The sequence below is a fragment of the Diaphorina citri genome, unplaced genomic scaffold (genome assembly GCF_000475195.1).
Source record: "Diaphorina citri unplaced genomic scaffold, Diaci psyllid genome assembly version 1.1 scaffold437, whole genome shotgun sequence".
Taxonomy (NCBI): domain Eukaryota; kingdom Metazoa; phylum Arthropoda; class Insecta; order Hemiptera; family Psyllidae; genus Diaphorina; species Diaphorina citri.
The window spans coordinates 125259-148518 of NW_007377872.1; the positions used below are offsets into that span (position 1 = coordinate 125259).

General features: G+C 37.3%; 2 protein-coding genes and 1 long non-coding RNA gene across 3 annotated transcripts in view; 2 read left to right on the forward strand and 1 right to left on the reverse strand.

Moving 5' to 3' along the window:
• The window catches only part of LOC103508824 (ATP synthase mitochondrial F1 complex assembly factor 2), a 23172-nt gene extending 19435 nt beyond the window's left edge, over positions 1-3737 (reverse strand). The window contains exons 1-3 of the mRNA XM_008473400.3: positions 3441-3737; positions 1184-1377; positions 510-620 (exon numbers count right to left, since the gene is read on the reverse strand). Coding sequence (XP_008471622.1) covers positions 510-620; positions 1184-1377; positions 3441-3561 — 426 coding nt within the window. The 5' untranslated portion in view covers positions 3562-3737. The remainder of the gene's footprint in view (positions 1-509; positions 621-1183; positions 1378-3440) is intronic.
• A 1061-nt stretch (positions 3738-4798) lies between these two features.
• Positions 4799-22823, forward strand: LOC103508830 (transcription elongation factor S-II). Its single transcript, XM_026823323.1, has 6 exons — positions 4799-5042; positions 7235-7352; positions 7441-7620; positions 8010-8221; positions 13872-14018; positions 22550-22823. The coding sequence occupies exons 1-6, from the start codon at positions 4941-4943 to the stop codon at positions 22628-22630; spliced, it is 840 nt and encodes a 279-aa protein (XP_026679124.1). The 5' UTR covers positions 4799-4940; the 3' UTR covers positions 22631-22823.
• LOC113467250 lies at positions 10632-12741 on the forward strand. Its single transcript, XR_003391397.1, has 2 exons — positions 10632-10763; positions 12530-12741. It is a non-coding gene; the product is annotated as an uncharacterized LOC113467250 (long non-coding RNA).
• Positions 22824-23260: the final 437 nt, after the last annotated feature.

Sequence of the window (23260 nt, forward strand, 5' to 3'; positions counted from 1 at the left end):
AAAAAAAAAAAAAAAAAAAAATCGTTAGAAAAGCCGTATTCGATTATGTTACTTTTCTTAAAAGTCAAACATGGCTGAACCAATGAGTTTGCGAGATTCTGCTTTGTGGAGCAAGAGTAGACGTCCAAAGCGGAATCTCATTGGTTCAGCCATGTTGACTAAAAAAAAGTCACATAATCGGATACACTTAAAACTTGCACCATCCCTATCTGGTTTGATTCTTAAAATCTAAACTCTGGATCCTAGAGAATCAGCGGCGATAACAAGTTAACTGCACTCGTTACGGCGTGGCGATAAAATAGAAAACTGCAACAGGATTGTACTTACGTTGGCATGATAGAGAATAGTATCCGTGTCTAGAAAATTGATTATATTCTGCACGAGATCAAACTTTGTGAGTCTGTTGGGATTATCAAATCCCAGCCTAGAGAATCAGCGGCGATAACAAGTTAACTGCACTCGTTACGGCGCGGCGATAAAATAGAAAACTGCAACAGAATCGTACTTACATTGGCATGATAGAGAATAGTATCCGTGTCTAGAAAATTGATTATATTCTGCACGAGATCAAACTTTGTGAGTCTGTTGGGATTATCAATGACTGTGTTACAAATGGCGGTCTGAAATTACAAAGCAATGAGGTCAATTTTAGAGGTCAAATAAGAATTCTGATGGTAGCATAAAGAAGACGAATTCGGTATAAGTTTATACCTTCTTTTATAGCTTAAATGTCAAGTCACATAACTGAGGAAATCCTTTCACTGTTCACTTAGCAACGGGAAAACACTGCTGTGTTGGGAACGTTCCCTAACAAGCAAAAAATTTCAACTATGATAAAATGTACTTTGTTGTTGTTGTCGTCAAATGTCGGGAACTTGGCCATTAGGTCATTATCTGATGGTAGCATAAAGAAGACGAATTCGGTGTAAGTTTATACCTTCTTCTATAGCTTAAATGTCAAGTCACATAACTGATGAAATCCATATTTCACTGTTCAGTTAGCAACGGGAAAACACTGCTGTGTTGGGAACGTTCCCTAACAAGCAAAAAATTTCAACTATGATAAAATGTACTTATTTAGTTAGTCTATCTTGTGAAGTCAAATAAACAATCTTTTAGTAATTTAGTTATATCCAGAATGTTACCTACTTACTTAGAAGGGGGGAAACTGTCAAGGACTTACCAAGTGCATGGTACTTCTCTGAATGGTTTCATGCTGGGCATCCCATTCAGCAGCTATGGCCAACGCTAGAGGCTCACTGGACACTTTGAATAGCACACCATTTGGAGTCTTAAGCTTCCTGTGGTCCAATGAGATCTCGTAGTCACCATTACTCTCGAGGATTCCGACTTTCTTGTAAAACCTTTTGGGTTTCTCTGTGGAGTGTGTGAACGTTTTGGAAAAACAAAATGGGTAAATAGTTACCAACTACATTTTAATAGGTAGGTATTTTAGGGGCGCACTCTAATCATAAAAGGAAAAAAAAATCAAATTAACTGTGATGAATTCAATCAGGTACCTACTACCTACCTACCAACTTATTTAAATATTTCTTTAGAGCTGTGATAACCCAGGTACTTGAATGAAATGCATACTACCTCCTAAACGTGATTTCATGTTTGTATCTTAACATTAACTATTGTTGTATGTGTAGTAGTTTGCACTGTGGACTTTATATTTGGAGGTTGATGGTTTAAGTTCAAATCATGTGGCCAAAATCATGTCATAAAATTCATTGATTTCAATTGTCAGTCTAGTTAGCTTGGAAGGTAGTGCATCTGCCTTGTAAGTAAGTGCTCGGTTATAGGTTCAATTTCCACCTGGGGCAAACTCTTTTCTTAATCAGTTAAGCTTTATTCTTGCACTGGTTCTTTTTCCTGAGAAATGACTGATGAAGAATGTCTAATGTTTGCCGTAGAAGTTGAACCATTCAATAACCTCCGGGACCCATCTGTAAACAAGAGTGGTCTAAAGTCAGATTAAAGTTCACTAACTTGAAAAGTTAATTCAAAAAATAAGTAACTTCAAAGAAGACTTTAAGATTACCTTATTATTAAGTTTGTGTTAATACAATATAACACAATATACTGATAGGTACTTACTGGTTCTTTTTCCTGAGAAATGACTGATGAAGAATGTCTAATGTTTGCCGTAGAAGTTGAACCATTCAATAACCTCTGGGACCCATCTGTAAACAAGAGTGGTCTAAAGTCAGATTAAAGTTCACTAACTTGAAAAGTTAATTTAAAAAATAAAACATTGTTCTTTATTCAACTTTTATTCTGTTTGTATGAGAAAGAGATTAATGTTGAAAATAAGTAACTTCAAAGAAGACTTTAAGATTACCTTATTATTAAGTTTGTGTTAATACAATATAACACAATATACTGATAGGTACTATGTCTAATGTTTGCCGTAGAAGTTGAACCATTCAATAACCTCCGGGACCCATCTGTAAACAAGAGTGGTCTAAAGTGTGTCTAATGTTTGCCGTAGAAGTTGAACCATTCAATAACCTCCAGGACCCATCTGTAAACAAGAGTGGTCTAAAGTCAGATAAAAGTTCAACTTGAAAAGTTGATTGAATGAATAAAACATTGTTCTTTGTTCAACTTTTAATTCTGTTTGTATGAGAAAGAAAATCAAGTAATTAAATAGCTCGTTAAACGTAACAAACAACAAAAATAAAAAAATTCAAAGAAAAATTGCCTTGTTTATTAAGTTTGTGATAGTACAATATTACACAAAAGGTAGGTACTGCTAAAATTAGACCACTCTATGTTTAACAAATAACCTGTTTTGAAAAGTTCAACTTGAAAAGTTGATTGAATGGATAAAACATTGTTCTTTATTCAACTTTTATTCTGTTTGTATGAGAAAGAGATTATTGTTGAAAAATAAAAAAAAAATTCAAAGAAAAAATTGCCTTGTTTATTATTAAGTTTGTGATAGTACAATATTACACAAAAGGTAGGTACTGCTAAAATTAGACCACTCTATGTTTAACAAATAACCTGTTTTGGCCTTTTTTACTTTGCCAAAACTTTGTGTCTACCAGATTTTCTTCTATTTTTTCATTCCAAAGCTGCTCAAAATCTGAATAGCCTGTGCACTATTCTCTAGATTCACTAGACTGCATGAGTAAAGGGACTTTTCAGTCTTTTCTTTCAATGTGAGCAGGGTATATTCTAGCTGTCAAACTTTCTTGGTGGGGTGGAGTACTACTACACTCCTTAGATTCTATTCCCATAAATACCTAGGTATCCATAGCTCAAGATGAACCTCCTACAAAATATCTCATCTTGAAAGCCAGACTGCAATGTCCAGCAATGTTATCGTTGTATGGCTGAGCAAGTCTCTCTGATCAGTTGATCACAGTCCACACTGCTCAGAAGCCTTTCTTAGCAATTCTATCTATGAGTATTTAGGTTGAACTTACCTAGTGCGGAGTATTTACAGCTTTGTATTGAATTGATAAGCCTAGGATATCTCATAGTTGTCTGCTTTCCGACAAACATGCTGGAGGCTTGTGGTAATATCCTCCATGCTGTCTTCAACATTATTGATCACTGGATTGCTTGACTGTCTGACTGGACGAGGACAGCTATTTCTCACTACTTCATGAAAGGTTTCTACCAATTGAGTTTTAAATAGGTAATTAATTAAATTAATTAATTTTAGTTAAATTTTAAATAGTTTTTTTAACTTTAAAAAAGATCTTTTTTGAGTTTTGAAGTCGATGTTGCCAGATTGTCCTGACGATAACATGACGATAACTTTTGAAACTTTTCTATTTATCCTCCAGATAAAATTTAAAAAACTCCAGATGAATTTCGCATTTATTTTAATTTACTTCTTAATTCGTTTTTCCTTTGAAATAAAACCTACACAAATCCATCGATTTAGAAGTTTGAATTTTCAAAAGTTCGAAATGTAAGAGCTTAGAGCAGTACCTAACAGTAAGGGGCAAATTATTTTTTGAACATTTTACATTTAATCTGGAGGACAGAAAATGTCTGAAATCTGGAGGATGAGAAGAGAGCAATCTGGCAACACTGACCGGTAAATAAACTGAAATAATCTGGAGGACAGAAAATGTCTGAAATCTGGAGGATGAGAAGAGAGCAATCTGGCAACACTGACCGGTAAATAAACTGAAAAGAGAGGTTAATAGAAAGTAAAAGAAAGAAAATCTAGCCTCTAGCCTGTTGGTTTTAAAACTTTGGTCATTTTGGTGGAAATCTTCTGGTTTTCTTCGGCTTTTCCGGTGTTCTGGTGCTAATCCTTTGATTTGTAACCATGTCCGTTAGGTTAATAGAAAGTAAAAGAAAGAAAATAGAAATAGAAAATCTAGCCTGTTGGTTTTAAACTTTGGGTCATTTTGGTGGAAATTTTCTGGTTTTCTTCGGCTTTTCCGGTGTTCTGGTGCTAATCCTTTGACTTGTAACCATGTCCGTGGAAGATGAGGTCATCCAAATTCAGAAGTCACTAACTAAAATGATCAACGATGATGGAACGGTGAGTTGTTTAAACTAGCCTGTTGGTTTTAATACATTGGTCATTTTGGTGGAAATCCTCTGGTTTTCTTCGGCTTTTCCGGTGTTCTGGTGCTAATCCTTTGACCTGTAACCATGTCCGTGGAAGATGAGGTCATCCAAATTCAGAAGTCACTAACTAAAATGATCAATGATGATGGAACGGTGAGTTGTTTGTTGCATGTATAACAACAAGCAAGTTAGATGTGATTCCTATTTATCTTTGAACTAGTGAAAGTGGTCTATCCGCCTACAATAAATGTTTAATAGAAAGTATTAAGTAAAAGAAAGAAAATCTAGCCTGTTGGTTTTAAAACTTTGGTGACTTTGGTCATTTTGGTGGAAATCTTCTGGTTTTCTTCGGCTTTTCCGGTGTTCTGGTGCTAATCCTTTGATTTGTAACCATGTCCGTGGAAGATGAGGTCATCCAAATTCAGAAGTCACTAACTAAAATGATCAACGATGATGGAACGGTGAGTTGTTTGTTACATGTATACAGCAAGCAAGTTAGATGTGATTCCTATTTATCTTTGAACTAGTGAAAGTGGTCTATCCGCCTACAAGTACTTGATCTAAAAATACATTTCGGTCATCCGAATTTTTCCAAATGTGTAAGTAGGCAATGTAATTTAAATGAGAGTGTTCCCACTACATACGGCACGATTTTTTTCCGAACGACCAGTGAGAACTGGCCTTAAGACCTGGGTGAACTGGGCTACTATTACTGAACATGTCCTGAAAAGTAGTATTTGAGGGCTAGTTTTCCTATGTTTTAATTGTAGGGAAACTAGCCCTCAAGTGAAAAATAGTAGATGTGATTCCTATTTATCTTTGAACTAGTGAAAGTGGTCTATCTGCCTACAAGTACTTGATCTAAAAACCATGATCTAAAAATACATTTCTCCCTCTGTATACAGAAAATTCTGTGTACCATTGAAAAATAAACCTCTTGAAGTTTTTTAGCGAGGTACAATACATTTCTCCCTCTGTATACAGAAAATTCTGTGTACCATTGAAAAATAAACCTCTTGAAGTTTTTTAGTGAGGTTTGTGGTTTGTGGAATAGCCCTCGAAATGCATACCACCTTCTAAACATGATTTCATGTTTGTATCTTAACATTAACTATTGTTGTATGTCTAGCAGTTTACACTGTGGACTTTATATTTGGAGGTTGATGGTTCAAGTTCAAAACATGTGGCCAAAATCTTATATTATAAGTTATAAGTCATGTCATAAAATTCATTGATTTCAATTGTCAGTCTAGTTAGCTTAGAAGGTAGTGCATCTGCCTTGTAAGTAAGTGCTAGGTTATAGGTTCAATTTCCACCTGGGGCAAACTCTTCTCTTAATCAGTTAAGCTTTATTCTTGGAACAGCTAGCTTTCTCCTAAGACAACAGTTACCTACAGCTTCCAAAAAAAAAAAAAAAAAAAAAAAAAAACAAACAAATTTGAATAAAAAAAGGCAGGTTTAATGTTGTTGTTCTTCTTATTCTTTCTTATTTGAAAAAGAAATAAAGCATAATTATTATTACTATTGAAAAAAAAATCGTACCTAGCTAACCCTTAAGGCCCGAGTCTACAATCTGACGTTTAAATGTTTGTTAACCTCTGAATTGTACTCAAATCCTGTTCAAATATTCTCCGGGCATTATCGGAAGTTAACAGACATTCTAACACGAATCTGTAGACCAAGCTTTGATTATCTTATATTATAAGGACCAACACAATTTACAATTTTAACTAAATGTAAAATTGTAAACTGTGTATAATGGTGTAACAATCACAATAAAATAAAATTGAACATGCATTTTTTTTTTTTTTTTTTTTTTTTTTTTCCCTTAAAACCTTGTGGGAGTTTAAAAAATTTTAGTGTTAGTTTTTTACATTTTTTTAAAATTTTCCACTGAATACCTAGTAGTAGTAGCTTCGCACCACACACAAAAAGCCCACCTAGAGGTTTAACTGTAGGGATCAAGGGTCACAAAGTTGTGCTAAGCGCCATGAATTTACGAGCACTGCTGCAATTTCAGTGTTCCCAAGAGTACTGCAACAGTGTATTTCACAGCCCAAGCACGTCCTCATGCCATGGACCAAAAATGTACACGCATCCATATCTAAATGTCAGTTTTCTACGGTAAACCGTGCCAAAAGTGACACGACGTCGGAAACAAACCCCAGAAGAGCACAAAAAGATGAAGAGTTCAATTTTCAGCCCTTACCTGATATTCTTCCTCTAGTTTACTCAAGTGTACTGCTTCCTCTATACTAAGCTTCCTATCAATGCAGGCCAGGGTTAGCACAATACTCTTCAACGTTTCCACGGCAAAGTTCACGCCCATCACAGTTTCAAAGTTGTACGATAGGAAATGCCTCTGAATGGTGGCTCGGTCTTTCGGGTCTACAGAGGGTCCGGCGATATCGTTGGAATAGGAAATGGAGGTGTTGTACCTCTGGTTGAACCAGGACAGAATGCCGCCCCATTCTTTCTCTTGAATAGCGCGAAGCTCTTCTTCTTCCTGGAAAAAAAGGTGGTTTTCATAAAAAAAAACCAGCCTAGTTAGCTTAGTTGGTAGTGCGTCTGCCTTGTAAGCGCTAGGCCGCGGGTTCGATTCCCGCCCGGGGCGGATTTTATCCTGATGGGATAATGTTCGTTCTCGGGAGGCAAGGATAACTTTGATTGATCCTTTGTTCAACAGATAGGATCTACAGATTTGTGGAACTTGCTTTTGGAACCCTTGGTCTCTGCACTTCTAGGTGGATTTTTTGTGTATGATACTTACTTAGCTATCTTCATCAACACTCCATTTGTCAAGGGTCTAGCTTTTCTTTACCCTTGGGATCAATTTAATTTGAAGCTATCCAGGGGCTAGAGGTACAATGAACTTCATCTTTTTGTTCCCAGCTCCTCCTGGAATTTCCAACAACAAGGATTCTTCATCCAAGAAGAAAGAAGCGAAGGAAGAAAAGAAAGAGGACAAGAAACCATCCGTGACTCAGTATCCTCCTCAGAAATCACACAACCTGACTGATTCTGTACGGCTCAAGTGCAGAGAAATGCTGCAGAACTCCATCCAAGTAGGAGGTTTGTGTTCAGGGATTTTGTTGTTGGTAAAACAATTTGTCAGGGTAGCCCAAACATTGCAAGTTCAATTCCCCCCCACTTTCGAAAAGAAAAAATGTATGATCTAAAATCCAAAATTAACATTCCAATAATTGTTTTGCACAAATGGTCTTATTAGGACAACTGAGGTACTTTTTCACTTTACAGTCAAACCTAAATAAAAGAGAACTTACCTTAGTACCTGTGTGTACCTTGGGGTGAAAAAAAAACGCCTGTAAGTAGGTACATAGGTATAGAAAACAGGTTTTTACTTTCCTTATCCTATAGAAAGGAAAGTAATGTAATCGGGTCAAATTCTTATATTAGTTTTATTGTAATCTTTTTTTTTCTTTTCTTTCTTTTCTTTTCAGACTTGGACATGGACGGATTGGCCAGTTTGGAAGAATTGGCCACAGAACTCGAGGAGGCTATTTACAACGAATTCAAAAACACAGACAACAGATACAAGAACCGCGTGCGAAGTAGAATAGCCAACTTGAAAGATCCCAAAAACCCCATGCTCAGTAGGAACTACATCTTCGGGGCCATTTCCGCTTCCAAACTGGCCACTATGACTGCTGAGGTAAGGGTTTTTTTAAATAGGTCTGATATAGGGAACTGTAACTGTTAGGGCCTTATCGTCCCTAAATCTAAGAGAGAAAGAAGACACGATAGGAGAAAGCCAGCCATTCCGAGAGCGAACATTATCCGTTTAGGAAAAAATTCGCCCCGGGCGAAAATCGAACCCGCGGCCTAGCGCTTACTAGGCAGACGCGCTACCAAACAAGCTAACTAGGCTGGCGAGGTAAGAGGTTTGATAAAGGGAACTGTAACAAGGTCTTATCCCAAAATTGAAGAGAGGAGGAAGACAGACTTTCAAACAAGAATAATATTGGTTTTTATCCTGATTGGTTTTTCTGACCAACTTAAGATAAACTTTTGAAATTCAGGGCACATATTATTTAGGTAAGGTATCTGAAATTTTGAGGTCTTAATAACAAGGAGGTAATTCCGGAGATACAGAGGTGGTAAAGCTCCAATTCTTTCATTCAAAATTATTATCTACCTACCATTGAGAACCTCTGAAGTAAGTAGTTACTGTTCTGGAAAAATCGTCTATGAATTGATCTCCTGATATCTCAGACCCCAAAACTACCTACAGATGATAATGGAATTACTTAGAACTTTTCAAAAATAATCCATTGAATATGAAAGCTCTCTGTCTAAGTCTGACAACTATTAGCTCTCAATAGGGAAATGGACCCCATCTAATATTCTCTCAGGTAGGTAAGTAATCATTGGTAAAAGTAAAAACCATTTTACAGGAACAAAGGAGACTGGATAAACCTTTCTGTAAAGTCTCCGCTTCCAAACTGGCCACTATGACTGCTGAGGTAAGGGTTTTTTTTAATGAGGTCTGATATAGGGAACTGTAAGTAACTGCTAGGGTCTTATCGTCCCTAAATCTAAGAGAGAAAGAAGATACGATAGAAGAAAGCCAGCCATTCCGAGAACGAACATTATCCGTTCAGGAAAAAATCCGCCCCGGGCGGGAATCGAACCCGCGGCCTAGCGCTTACTAGGCAGACGCGCTACCAACCAAGCTAACTAGGCTGGCGAGGTAAGAGGTTTGATAAAGGGAACTGTAACAAGGTCTTATCCCAAAATTGAAGAGAGGAGGAAGACAGGATAGGAAGAAGCCAGCCGTTCCGACAACGAACCTTAGGTTTGATAGTGGGAACTAAAACAATGAAGGTCTTACTCTCCCGAAAGTGAAGAGAGATTCCCAGCGGAGTCAAAAAATTTGTATTGTGCAAATGATTGATTCCGTGACTGGCTGTTGCACCCACTCAGTCTCGTGAGGAAAATGAGCAGCTATGTAATATTTTAGCACATAGTGAGAAGAGATTCCCAGCGGAGTCAAAAAATTTGTATCATGCAAATGATTGATTCCGTGACTGGCTGTTGCACCCACTCAGTCTCGTAAGGAAAATGAGCAGCTATGTAATATTTTAGCACATAGTGACCGGTGCCAGCATGGTACCTAGGTAAACATTGGTGTTGAGATTGAGATAAATTACTTAGAACTTCCCAAAAATAATCCATTGAATATGAAAGCTCTCTGTCGAAGGCTGACAACTATTAGCTCTCAATAGGGAAATGGACCCCATCTATTATTCTCTCAGGTAGGTAAGTAATCATTGGTAAAAGTAAAAACCATTTTACAGGAACAAAGGAGACTGGATAAACCTTTCTGTAAAGTTCTAACAATGAGCATGGTCACATTAAGTATGGATTTTCCAATCTACTTAGCATCTTCTACAGAGGTTTCAGGGCTGCCAGACTCCAGCAAGGTTGGAGGCACAAAGTGACTCGGTAACTTCTGCAGTTCATATTTTGTGACTTTCAAAGCAACACCCTCGGGTAGATTACGCTGAATATATTCCAGGAAAGTATCCGCTGTTGAACCTGTGAGCTTGTGGAAGTTCATCCACCTGAAGTATGTTCTGAGGGTCACATTAAGTATGGATTTTCCAATCTACTTAGCATCTTCTACAGAGGTTTCAGAGCTGCCAGACTCCAGCAAGGTTGGAGGCACAAAGTGACTTGGCAACTTCTGCAGTTCATATTTCGTGACTTTCAAAGCAACACCCTCGGGTAGATTACGCTGAATATATTCCAGAAAAGTATCCGCTGTTGAACCTGTGAGCTTGTGGAAGTTCATCCACCTGAAGTATGTTCTGACTTCGTACTGGACTCGGCACCGTTTCACCACATGCACAGATCTAAGCAGAGTGTACCGTTCATGATGGGCTTTCTTCTGAGCGTAACACTCTCCTATTTCAATGTTCAGGTGCTGAGCAGCTGCTGTGGCAAATTTACTGTAACTGTTCATAACTTCTGGGTCGTTAGCTCTGAGCTCACAACATATTCTTGAATATAATTTGTCAGGATACTTCTTATTACTTCCCTCTCATTTCTCAGATTCAAACGCGAAGTGCTGACGAGCCTATGACCACGTTTGTGTTGTGTAATGAGTGTGGGAACCGATGGAAATTCTGTTAGAACTTCACGGTAACACACTGTATGTGGTCCTTGTTGTTAGAACTTCACGGTAACACCCTGTATGTGGTCCTTGTTGTTAGAACCTCACAATACACCCTCTTGGAGGGTTTCACCAACCTTGTTTTCAGCCCCCAACAGCCTGTTAGCTTAACAGCCTATACAAATGTTAAGCCTATACAAATTAAATGGAACGTAACAGGTTGTTAGCTTGACAGCCCTATTAAGCCTGTACAAATTAAATGGAACTTAACTGGCTGTAGCTTAACAGGAGTTCTGAGGACTGAATAAATATGGGTGAAATCCACCCTGTACCTGTTTTTGTACATGATACACTGCATTTTTTTAGTCCGTCCTTCCTTTATTATTATTATTGTATTGTTGTTAACCTGTATGATTTTTCAGCTGTGCGTACTTTTTTCACCTCGTATCTGCTGAATTTTCACTAACAAATTTTTTAGCTGATAAAACAACGAATCCCGAAAGAAGATTAATTCAGTGCATTTCATCCATGCTTTTTTACTTTCCTTATCCTATAGGAAGGAAAGTAATGTAATCGGGTCAAATTTTCGATGGTCAGTTTTTAGTGTCAAATGTTTTGAGATCCCTAGAGCCTAAATCCAAAGTTTTAGCCATTGGTCAACGAATCCCGAAAGAAGATTAATTCAGTGCATTTCATCCATGCTTCTTTGAACAATTACACTGTTTTTTAAAACGACCAACATTCTTAATTTCTTACTCTTCTTTCGTGAGTCGATGTGTAGTAAATTTCGATTGTATACCCACTAACATGGTAATTTTCACTTACTAGCTTACCACCCATACTTGACATTTTTGAGTAGCTCCGACTTTTGCCCATTTTGTTGCATTTGATATGATCTATGGCCTGAAGACGAGAAATATACATAAACACACCGTAAACAACGAATCCCGAAAGAAGATTAATTCAATGCATTTCATCCATGCTTTTTTGAACAATCACACTGTTTTTTAAAACGAACAACATTCTTCCTCTTCTTTCATGAGTCGACGTACAGTAAATTTCGATTGTATTCCCACTAACATGGTAATTTTCACTTACCTACCACCCATACTTGACATTTTTGAGTAGCTCCGACTTTTGCCCATTTTGTTGCATTTGATATGATCTATGGCCTGAAGACGAGAAATACACTGTTTTTTAAAACGAACAACATTCTTACTCTTCTTTCATGAGTCGATGTACAGTACTTAAATTTCGATTGTATACCCACTAACATGGTAATTTTCACTTACCAGCTTACCACCCATATTTGACAGTTTTTGAGTAGCTCCGACTTTTGCCCATTTTGTTGCATTTGATATGATCTATGGCCTGAAGACGAGAAATTTGAGCCTTGAGTATAACAACTTTGAAGTTTTTGATTTCCATTGAATAGTAAAAAAAAAGGGATTTTCAAAAACAATTATTCGCCAAGATATGCATCTTGGCGAATAATTGAGATATCAACATGATTCTTTTTGGGATCAATTTCTACATTTCACATATTATTAAATATGTTTATATTAGACATCCTAGGTTATAATCCTAGAACGTGTATCCATTGTATCATATAAAGGTAATAAGTTTTGTAGTTACCTATTTCATAACTTCTACATTTCACATATTTTGTAAAGCCCATTGAAATGGGGGACTTTCGAAACGAAATTCCTGTGTCTGGAGTCCAGTATGTAGGACTATTGTACCCACTTTATATTATATTGTGGCATTTTATTCTTATTTTTCCAGGTACAAACCCGATCCTTTTTCAAAATAATCTCAAATTTGTTATTTATTCGTATTTTTCAGGTACAAACGCGAAGTGCTGACGAGCCGATGACAACGTTCGTGTTGTGTAATGAGTGTGGTAATAGATGGAAATTCTGTTAGAACGTTCCTGGAACACCCTGTATATTGAGATGGAAATTAAGAACGTTCCTGGCCACGCTGTATATTGAGTAAGACCTGTGTAAAATCGGGCTGCTGCTACTACTACTGAATATTCCCACTTGTCGTCATCCGAATTTTTCCAAATGTCCGAATTTTTTCTTTAAGTTTTTTTTTTTTTTTTTTTTTTTTAAATTTTTAAAAATCAACAGATTGCTTAATCCGAGAATTAAATATGCGAGTTTAAACTCAATTTTTGGCCTCGGGGGTAAGTTATTTCATTTGCAAAATGTTTATATACCATTTTCCTCTTTCTTTTCATTTGACATTTGCATACAATTGTTAGGTTAAACAATAAAGTAATGATTTTTCTCCTCAATTTTTTATATAAGTTATTGGTTAAATCTAGTTATGTTATCTTTTCCTATTTCACCTGAGTTATATTCGATTCTGTGACTTTTAATTCAGTCATCACACGAAATGTCTCTTTGGTTATTAATGTTGAAAATAAGTAACTTCAAAGAAGACTTTAAGATTACCTTATTATTAAGTTTGTGTTAATACAATATAACACAATATACTGATAGGTACTTCTTAAATTAGACCACTCTATGTTTAACAAATAATCTATTTTGGCCTTAATACAATATAACACAATATACTGATAGGTACTTCTTAAATTAGACCACTCTATGTTTAACAAATAATCTATTTTGGCCCTTTTTACTTTACCAAAACATTATACCTATCTACCAGATTCATTTTCTTTTCAATTCCTTCATTCAGCAGTTCCTCAAAATCTGAATATAACTTGTGCACTGTTCTTGAAATTTACTAGACTGCAAAAGTAACATGACTTTTCAGTCTCAATCTGGCAGTATGAGCAGGGTATATTCTAGCTGTCAATTTTTCTTGAGTTCACGGGGCAGAGCACTACCGCACTCCTTAGATTCTATTCCCATAGATACCTGGGTAATCTGGGTATCTATGGGAATAGAGCTCAAGATGAACCTCCTACAAAACATCTCATCTTGAAAGCCAGACTGCAATGTCCAGCAATGTTATCATTGTATGGCTGAGTAAATGAGCAGCTATGTAATATTTTAGCACATAGTGACCGGTGCCAGCATGGTACCTAGGTAAACATTGGTGTTGAGATTGAGATATTTGGTAAATCCTACAATGTTGCAGTGAGCAACAAAAATTGTGACATAATAACACATAGAAATTGCATTTCTTTACTTACTCTCCGCTGGTGTTCTAGGAAATGGCTAACGACGAGATGAAGACGTTGAGAAATAAATTCATCAAGGAATCAATTGACGACGCACAGCTAGCTACCGTACAGGGAACCAAGACAGATCTCCTCAAGTGCGGCAAATGCAAGAAACGGAACTGTACCTACAATCAAGTGAGTAGACCTGACTGTTTTTGTATTATCAGTTTCTTTTTACCCACAATCAAGTGATCAGACCCATGTATTACTGTTGGATAGGATAGGCTAGACCCAAGGATTTTTTCCTCCCTTGTAGGTGATTAGGGATTGGAGGTTTCCGTATGTACTAAGGACTGAGCCACTGAGCATTAGTAGTTATTGTTTCCAAATTTTTCTCTCTTCCGATTTTTTTTTTTATATATATGTATATATCACTTTTATGGGGAAAAATCGCGAAAGAAAATAAGAATCCTCCGATTTTCAACTAAAACTTCTTTTCGTTTTGACATCTTCTTCGTTTTTTCTTCTTCTATTTATTACCTACAATATCATGGGAAAACTTTGAACTACATCTTTATGACTCCCCATGACTTCACGTGACGTGATGGTAGTGTGTTTCTTAAGTCCTTTGTACCGTCCTTTGGCTCTACGTCATGTTAATAGCATCGTATACAAACCGATAATATTCTTCCGTAATGTTCGTAAGCACTACAAACGTGTCCAAATGGAAACTCGTAATCCCCACTATAACTTTCTTTCCGTAGCTCTCCACATCGGACTCACCGGTTTGTGAACAATCGTAATCTTCCGCGAATCCATCTTCACCGCTTTGGGAACAAACGTAATTTCTTTCCGCGAACTCATCGGCCTCAGTATTTGTTTTTGTAGCATTGGAGATCGTTGTATTGAAGTTTGTTCTTTGTAAAAACTCGGTCTCAGCCGGTTTGTGAACAATCGTAATCTTCCGCGAATCCATCTTCACCGTTTTGGGAACAAACGTAATTTCTTTCCGCGAACTTATCGGCCTCCGTATTTGTTTTTGTAGCATTGGAGATCGTTGTATTGAAGTTTGTTCTTTGTAAAAACTCGGTCTCAGTAATATTTATTTGGGTTTCAGTTGTATTGTTGATCGTATTCAAGTTTGTCTTTTGAGAAAACTTGCCATTCGGCTCTGGGAGTGACGAGTGTGTGCCAGAATTGTAAGCTGCCGAGTGTAAGCTAGAAATGTAAGCTGCCAAGGGTTTCAGTTGTATTGTTGATCGTATTCAAGTTTGTCTTTTGAGAAAACTTGCCATTCGGCTCTGGGAGTGACGAGTGTGTGCCAGAAATGTAAGCTGCCAAGTGTAAGCTAGAATTCCTAACGCACCTGATCAACCTTGATGACACCAATGTCGTAAATGAACCGCAAGCTGTCCTGCTCCGGATGCTTATACCAGTGGTTGCAGGTTCGAATCTGCTCCCCGGACTTGAAATTTGTGTCGGAGATTTCGGCGCGCCGGGTGATTCTGTCGTCGATGTATTGACTGTTGCTGTTCCCGCCCCAGGCGATATAATAGTTGGTGTATTGGAGGAACCGAGGCACCGAACGGGGGAGACAGTGGCCCGCAGTTAGAATGTGGTGACGGGTGATGAGAACCCCTGAAAATTTCAAAGAAGAAGGACAAATAGGTTAATATGTATGTATCTTGATGGATGCCTCGGTAACTTCGTGTTATTAAGTTAATGTTAATTATGTACCATTTATATTGAGAAGTATTTAACTTGCCTACTTTTGCAATCAAGAAGGAAAAAAAAGCTTTTATTCAGAAGTATGTGGCAACGGCAACAACCTAACCTACTTATTCGTAGTTGGTGTATTGGAGGAACCGAGGCACCGAACGGGGGAGACAGTGGCCCGCAGTTAGAATGTGGTGACGGGTGATGAGAACCCCTGGAAATTTTAAAAAAGGACAAACAAGTTAGAACCCCTAGAAATTTCAAAGAAGGACAAACAAGTTAGAACCTGAATGTGGTGACGGGTGATGAGAACCCCTGGAAATTTTAAAAAAGGACAAACAAGTTAGAACCCCTAGAAATTTCAAAGAAGGACAAATAAGTTAGAACCCCTAGAAATTTAAAAAAAAGGACAAACAAGTTAGAACCCCTAGAAATTTCAAAGAAGGACAAACAAGTTAGAACCCCTAGAAATTTTAAAGAAGGACAAACAAGTTAGAACCCCTAGAAATTTTAAAGAAGGACAAACAAGTTAGAACCCCTAGAAATTTTAATGAAGGACAAACAAGTTATAATCCCTAGAAATTTCAAAGAAGGACAAATAAGTTAGAACCCCTAGAAATTTCAAAGAAGGACAAACAAGTTAGAACCCCTAGAAATTTTAAAGAAGGACAAATAAGTTAATATCTTGATGGCTGCCTCGGTAACTTCGTGTTAATAAGTTAATGTTACCACTTATCTAGAAATATTTAACTTACCTACTTTCGCAATCAAGAAGGAAAAAAATAGCTTTTATTCAGAAGTATGTGGTAACAACCTAACCTACTTATTCGTACTTGTAAATAAGAAAGGCGAACAAGAGGTAGGTAGGGAGATCTATTCTACTTCCTACGTTCTACTGTTAGTCTATTATTTACATACATAAAGATAAGGAAAAGTTTCCTGGCGTTGTAGATCTGGTAATTTGTCTGTTAGATTGTTATGTTTATGCAAATTGTCCGTTAGATGTCTACTGTTATTGCTTGTTTCAAATAAATTGTCCGTTGTGCTGTGATGTTCTAATACTTCTGGTAGATTGTCCGTTAGAGTTTCATGTTCAAGTAAACTGTCTGTTAGATTTCCACTATCACTTGTTTCAAATAAATTGTCAGTTTCACTCTGATTTCTGTTTCCTTTGTACAATTTGTCCATTTGGTTTCTATTTTTGACTAATTTAGATAACTTGTCCGATTGACTTTTTCCATCGACTGGAATATCGTTGATATCTTGATGACTACCATTGATATCTTGAGCTCTGTTAAGGAATATGTTAAAACCTATCAGAACATGGACTACTAATGATTTCCACATGTTCAAACTATTGAAGGTATGGCGAAAAACCCTTCGAGGTGATAAAACCAGTAGGTATCCCACGTACGATAAACTTCATTTATTTATTTTATTATATTGTTGATCGTATTCAAGTTTGTCTTTTGAGAAAACTTGCCATTCGGCTCTGGGAGTGACGAGTGTGTGCCAGAATTGTAAGCTGCCAAGTGTAAGCTAGAAATGTAAGCTGCCAAATGTAAGCTAGAATTCCTAACGCACCTGATCACGTGTTCTTGATTTATAACTTTACAACACAAAGCTGTCTTGGCACAGTTGGTATTGCTCGTAAAACATATATTGCTGTTTTTGCAATAGGGTGACTGGGTCTGGGACGGCGATATATGGTATATGGTATTGCCACAAGTATGTCTTTCAGACGAGCTTACGTTTTGGGGTAAACCAAGGCAGCTTTGTCTTGGCACAGTTGGTATTGCTCGTAAAACATATGTTGCTGTTTTTGCAATAGGGTGACTGGGTCTGGGACGGCGATATATGGTATTGCCACAAGTATGTTTTTCAGACAAGCTTACGTTTTGGGGTAAACCAAGGGAGCTACTATTCGGAGCTAAACCAAGGGAGTTTGCATTCTGGGCGGTGGAGATTGAAGAACCTTTGACGAATGTGGTAGCATTTGGTGCTTCTCCTTTGACGAATTTGGTAGCATTTGGTGCTTCCCCTCTGTCGCGTTTTGTATCATCAAAGTGACACTCCAAATGTGCTGTTCCTATCGGTCTATTACTATTTGTTGTATAATTGATTTTATACAAATCGTTCAAGAGTACAGTGTAGTGTGCTCGTGTTGAATTATTACTGTCATTTGTTCTGTTGCTACTGATTGTATCACATGAATAATGCAAACATACGGTGTAATGTGTTTGTGTTGATCTATTGCTCTTGTTACTGATTGCTTCACATGAGTGTGGGATATGTGGTCCTTGTTGTTAGAACTTCACGGTAACACCCTGTATGTGGTCCTTGTTGTTAGAACCTCACAATACACCCTATTGGAAGGTTTCACCAACCTTCTTTTCAGCCCCCAACAGCCTGTTAGCTTAACAGCCTATACAAATTAAATGGAACTTAACAGGTTGTTAGCTTGACAGCCCTATTAAGCCTGTACAAATTAAATGGGACTTAACTGGCTGTAGCTTAACAGGAGTTGTGAGGACTGAAAAAATATGGGTGAAATCCACCCTGTACGTGTTTTTGTACATGATACAACTGTATTTATTATTTGCTATGTATTTATTTGTCTTGTTGTTAACCTGTATGATTTTTCAGCTGTGCGTATTTTTTTCACCTTGTATCTGCTGAATTTTTACTAACAAATTGTTTAGCTGATTGTTTTCGTTCTCATACTTTTTGGATTCATTGTCTGAACTATTGCTTTCGCCCATGTAACTCCCAGCATATTCAGTAGTTATCATAGCGTCAGATACACTTTCCATATTTTCATTTTTAACTAAATCCTCTCCTACTTCTGGTTTTCTATTTGTTGCTGGAGAAACTTCCATGTTGTCATCTTGTACACTTGTATTTGTATTATCATTTATTGCTGCCATTTTCTTCGCAAATTTGTTATTCATCATTGCTATCGCATCTGATATTGTTAGGCTGTGGACAATGGCCCCCTACCACACCCGCTGCCAGTCCAAACTAGTCCAAAGAGAAATTTCGTATGATGACTGAATTTGACATTTGCATACAATTGTTAGGTTAAACAATAAAGTAATGATTTTTCTCCTCAATTTTTTATATAAGTTATTGGTTAAATCTAGTGTTATGTTTTCCTATTTCACCTGAGTTATATTCGATTCTGTGACTTTTAATTCAGTCATCACACGAAATTTCTCTTTGGATTAGTTTGGACAAAGGCCCCCTACCACACCCGCTGCCAGTCCAAAGAGAAATTTCGTATGATGACTGAATTGAAAGTCATATAATCGAATACAACTCTACTTGGTTTGGACACGATTCTAAAGGAATTTCAGGGGGGAAATGGTCTTTTGCCCGTGTGACGGGTTTGATCTCAAAGGATGGTAAAAGTAGAAACACACTACCGTCAGGTGACGTGACGTGATAGTAGTGTGGCTGTCCTGAATGAAATTACCTACAATATCATGGGACAACTTTGAACTACATCTTTATGACTCCCCATGACTTCACGTGACGTGACATGATGGTAGTGTAGATGGTAAAAGTAGAAACACACTACCGTCAGGTGACGTGACGTGATAGTAGTGTGGCTGTCCTGAATGAAATTACCTACAATATCATGAGAAAACTTTGAACTACATCTTTATGACTCCCCATGACTTCACATGACGTGACGTGATGGTAGTGTGTTTCTTAAGTCCTTTGTACCGTCCTTTGGCTCTACGTCATGTTAATAACATCGTATACAAACCGATAATATTCTTCCGTAATGTTCGTAAGCACTACAAACGTGTCCAAATGGAAACTCGTAATCCCCACTATAACTTTCTTTCCGTAGCTCTCCACGACGGTTTTTCTTTCCTGAAAGATGTTCAGTTTTGGTTTTATGGATTGTGCTTTTGCATGTGTCAATGAAGTCGTGTTTGTCTACCTACCTACCTTTCCAAGAGACAGTTGACATCGAGACCCCGATTCCGCCGGGAATTGAACCCGGAAACCCCAGGGTGTAAGTCTAGTATACGCGCTGAGTGACGGAGTTTGCGATGTGTTGAAGTTTTTCCTCTATCTACTCTAAATTTTACTTCGTTTTCCTGTAGTCTGCAGTCATTTCGCTTTGTTAGGTACCTATGTACTAAGGTATTGAACCCCGGAAACCCCAGGGTGTAAGTCTAGTATACGCGCTGAGTGACGGAGATTGCGCTGTGTTGAAGTTTTTCCTCTATCTACTCTAAATTTTACTTCGTTTTCATGTAGTCTGCAGTCATTTCGCTTTGTTAGGTACCTATGTACTAGTTACTCACGTTTGTTTTCATTGGGCGATTCCCTATGCTCTTTGATGTGTTTTTGAAGTAGATCTTCTCTTTCCTTTATTCCACTCTCGGTCTCTGTTTCATTCATCGGAATATCTCCCGAAGTTTCATAGAACAATCTGGGATTGTCTGGTATGTTGGATTGAACATTATTGTCTATTTCGTCGTTCGTTGTATTGTTTTGTTGTCTGTTGAGAGGAAAGTTTTCGTTAGATTGTTTTCGAATCCTCCCATCTCATTCAAATAATCTAAATAGGAATGTTTCATTCATCGGAATATCTCCCGAAGTTTCATAGAACAATCTGGGATTGTCTGGTATGTTGGATTGAACATTATTGTCTATTTCGCCGTTCGTTGTATTGTTTTGTTGTCTGTTGAGAGGAAAGTTTTCGTTAGATTGTTTTCGAATCCTCTCATCTCATTCAAATAATCTAAATAGGACTGGATTGAACATTATTGTCTATTTCGTCGTTCGTTGTATTGTTTTGTTGTCTGTTGAGAGGAAAGTTTTCGTTAGATTGTTTTCGAATTCTCTCATCTCATTCAAATAATCTAAATAGGAATAGAAAATTCTAGAAACATGAGTTGCCGTATTTACAATTTCCGTTTCCTGTTATTATTTTTTGGGATTCTGGATTTGGTCATATTCCAGAAATCCTTCAATACATACCCTCTTCTAAGGGAAGAATCTTACCCCTCAACTTACCGTGTATTTGTGTTTGAAGAAGTTTCCTTTATTGAATTTTGACTTGTGTTATCCATTGGACCAACAATTTGGTCAGAATTCCGTGTCATATCAGGTTCGCTTATTTTACTATCTTGGCTTGAAAAGAATTGATTGGCGAGGGAGTTTGCATTACTGTTTGTTTCCAACGGATTGTTGTTGTCTATTTGAGGTGGAACTTTATCAATTTCTGTTCTGTGCAATTGACTATAACTTGGAGATATAATAATGATCCTTGATTTCTCATGGCTACCCTGCTGATTTATGATATTGTTTTCGTTCTCATACTTTTTGGATTCATTGTCTGAACTATTGCTTTCGCCCATGTAACTCCCAGCATATTCAGTAGTTATCATAGCGTCAGATACACTTTCCATATTTTCATTTTTAACTAAATCCTCTCCTACTTCTGGTTTTCTATTTGTTGCTGGAGAAACTTCCATGTTGTCATCTTGTACACTTGTATTTGTATTATCATTTATTGCTGCCATTTTCTTCGCAAATTTGTTATTCATCATTACTATCGCATCTGATAATGTTAGGCTGGGCATGTTGGGGACTATTGGATCTATCTTTATCGCATCTGAGACTTCATCAGTGGCGCTTGTAGGATCTTCACTTGGGTGGATAGTTTCCTCAGTTATATTATGTTCATCTTCTGTTCTATCTATTGTTACATTGGCGTCTTCTTCCGTCCTACCTATTGTTACATTGGTGTCTACTATTTGATCACTCAGTACGTTCTCTTGACTACAGTTGTGGACGATATCCATTATTTGTATGTTGGCAACTTTACTTACTCTGTATCCACTGTCTTTGTTCTTTATTTTGTTTTTCTTTGACACTTTGTGTTGAGAGTCTTTCGGCATAATAATATCAGTGAGTGAGGAGATATTCAATTTCTAGTCTAATGCTTTTGATGTTTTTTAAGGTTCTAGAACCTGGTTTGTGGCACCTTTTCCTCGGCATCGTGTACAGTGCAGGTGCTCCAGAATCTCCCTTGTAGCTTTGACTGGCTCTGTTGTACGTACAGATGTGATGTGTAGCGGTTATATTGATGTGTTCATTCTGGCAGGTTGTGATGTCCTGCGTGTAGGTGGTGTATTTACGGAGCCGAATGCTACGATCATTGTGTTTGTTAACCACGCCCCAGCCGTACATCTCCAACGGAGTGTCTGCAAACGAGGGAAAGAATAGGATACAAATTAAAAAAGTAAAAAATAAATAAAAAAAAATACTCTTAAAGACCTAATTGGGTTCAAAATCTGAATGACGAATATTATTAACATTTTTGCAAAATTCTATCAAAAGTGAACTATTCATTCGTTCGGGAGTTATTGGAAAACAATTTCAGGAGGCCCAATTTGCCCCAAAATGCGTATTTTTGCTTATTTAATCAAAATAGGACACACCTTTAGAGTTCAAGAGTTTTGGTTAATTGGTGAAACAAACTAAAAGGAAAATCGCTGTGTTAAAACTTGGAACTCATTTAATTAATTGAATATCTAATTAATAACTTTTTCTCCGTTCGTTCAATATGAATAGTTTACCTTCTTGGAAAGGAAAATTCGGCGCTATCGGAACAATCTCGAGCACATCCCGAATCAAATTGAACGCCAAGTCACACTTGATGACAACAAACTAAAGGAACAAGAGTTCAGTTAGAACTTGGAATTCACTTCGTCTGCTCAATAACTAGGTGAGCTCAAGATCAATCATCAATCGTTACCTTCTTGAAAAGGACAATTCGGCGCTATCGGAACAATCTCGAGCACATCCCGAATCAAATTGAACGCCAAGTCACACTTGATGACGTTTTATTCTTTATTTTTCAGGTACAAACCCGAACCTTTTTCAAAATAATCTCAAATTTGTTATTTATTCGTATTTTTCAGGTACAAACCCGAACCTTTTTCAAAATAATCTCAAATTTGTTATTTATTCGTATTTTTCAGGTACAAACGCGAAGTGCCGACGAGCCGATGACAACGTTTGTGTTGTGTAATGAGTGTGGTAATAGATGGAAATTCTGTTAGAACGTTCCTGGAACACCCTGTATATTGAGATGGAAATTAAGAACGTTCCTGGCCACGCTGTATATTGAGTAAGACCTGTGTAAAATCGGGCTGCTGCTACTACTACTGAATATTCCCACTTGTCGTCATCCGAATTTTTCCAAATGTCCGAATGTGTAAGTAGGCAATGTAATTTAAATGAGAGTGTTCCCACTACATACGACACGAATTTTTTTTTTTCCGAACGACCAGTGAGAACTGGCATTAAGATCTGGGTGAACTGGGCTACTATTACTGAACATGTCCTGAAAAGTATTATTTTGAGGGCTAGTTTTCCTATGTTTTAATTGTAGGGAAACTAGCCCTCACGTGAAGAATAATCCTTAAGGTTTTTTTTTTTTTTTTTTTAGTTTACATCACTGTATAACTGCCTAAGTTTTTAGTGTGGTACTCTTAAGGTTTTTTTTTTTTTTTTTTTTAGTTTACATCACTGTATAACTGCCTAAGTTTTTAGTGTGGTACTACTACCGTTCATTTGGCTCTAAACTAGCCTCCTTAGATTATTAACCTCACCCAGCCAGAATGGGGCTGGGAAAAACCAGGGGCAACCATCAGGATACCAACCCCATGTAACGTTATTTAACTTCAGTG

What these genes read in the sequence shown, in the direction of transcription:
- LOC103508830 (XM_026823323.1), top strand. Translation starts at nt 4,941, where the DNA reads ATGTCCGTGGAAGATGAGGTCATCCAAATTCAGAAGTCACTAACTAAA. An exon ending in GAACTCCATCCAAGTAGGAG is followed by an intron (nt 7,621 to 8,009) that starts GTTTGTGTTCAG and finishes TTTTCTTTTCAG; the next exon opens with ACTTGGACATGGACGGATTG. An exon ending in GGAACTGTACCTACAATCAA is followed by an intron (nt 14,019 to 22,549) that starts GTGAGTAGACCT and finishes CGTATTTTTCAG; the next exon opens with GTACAAACGCGAAGTGCCGA.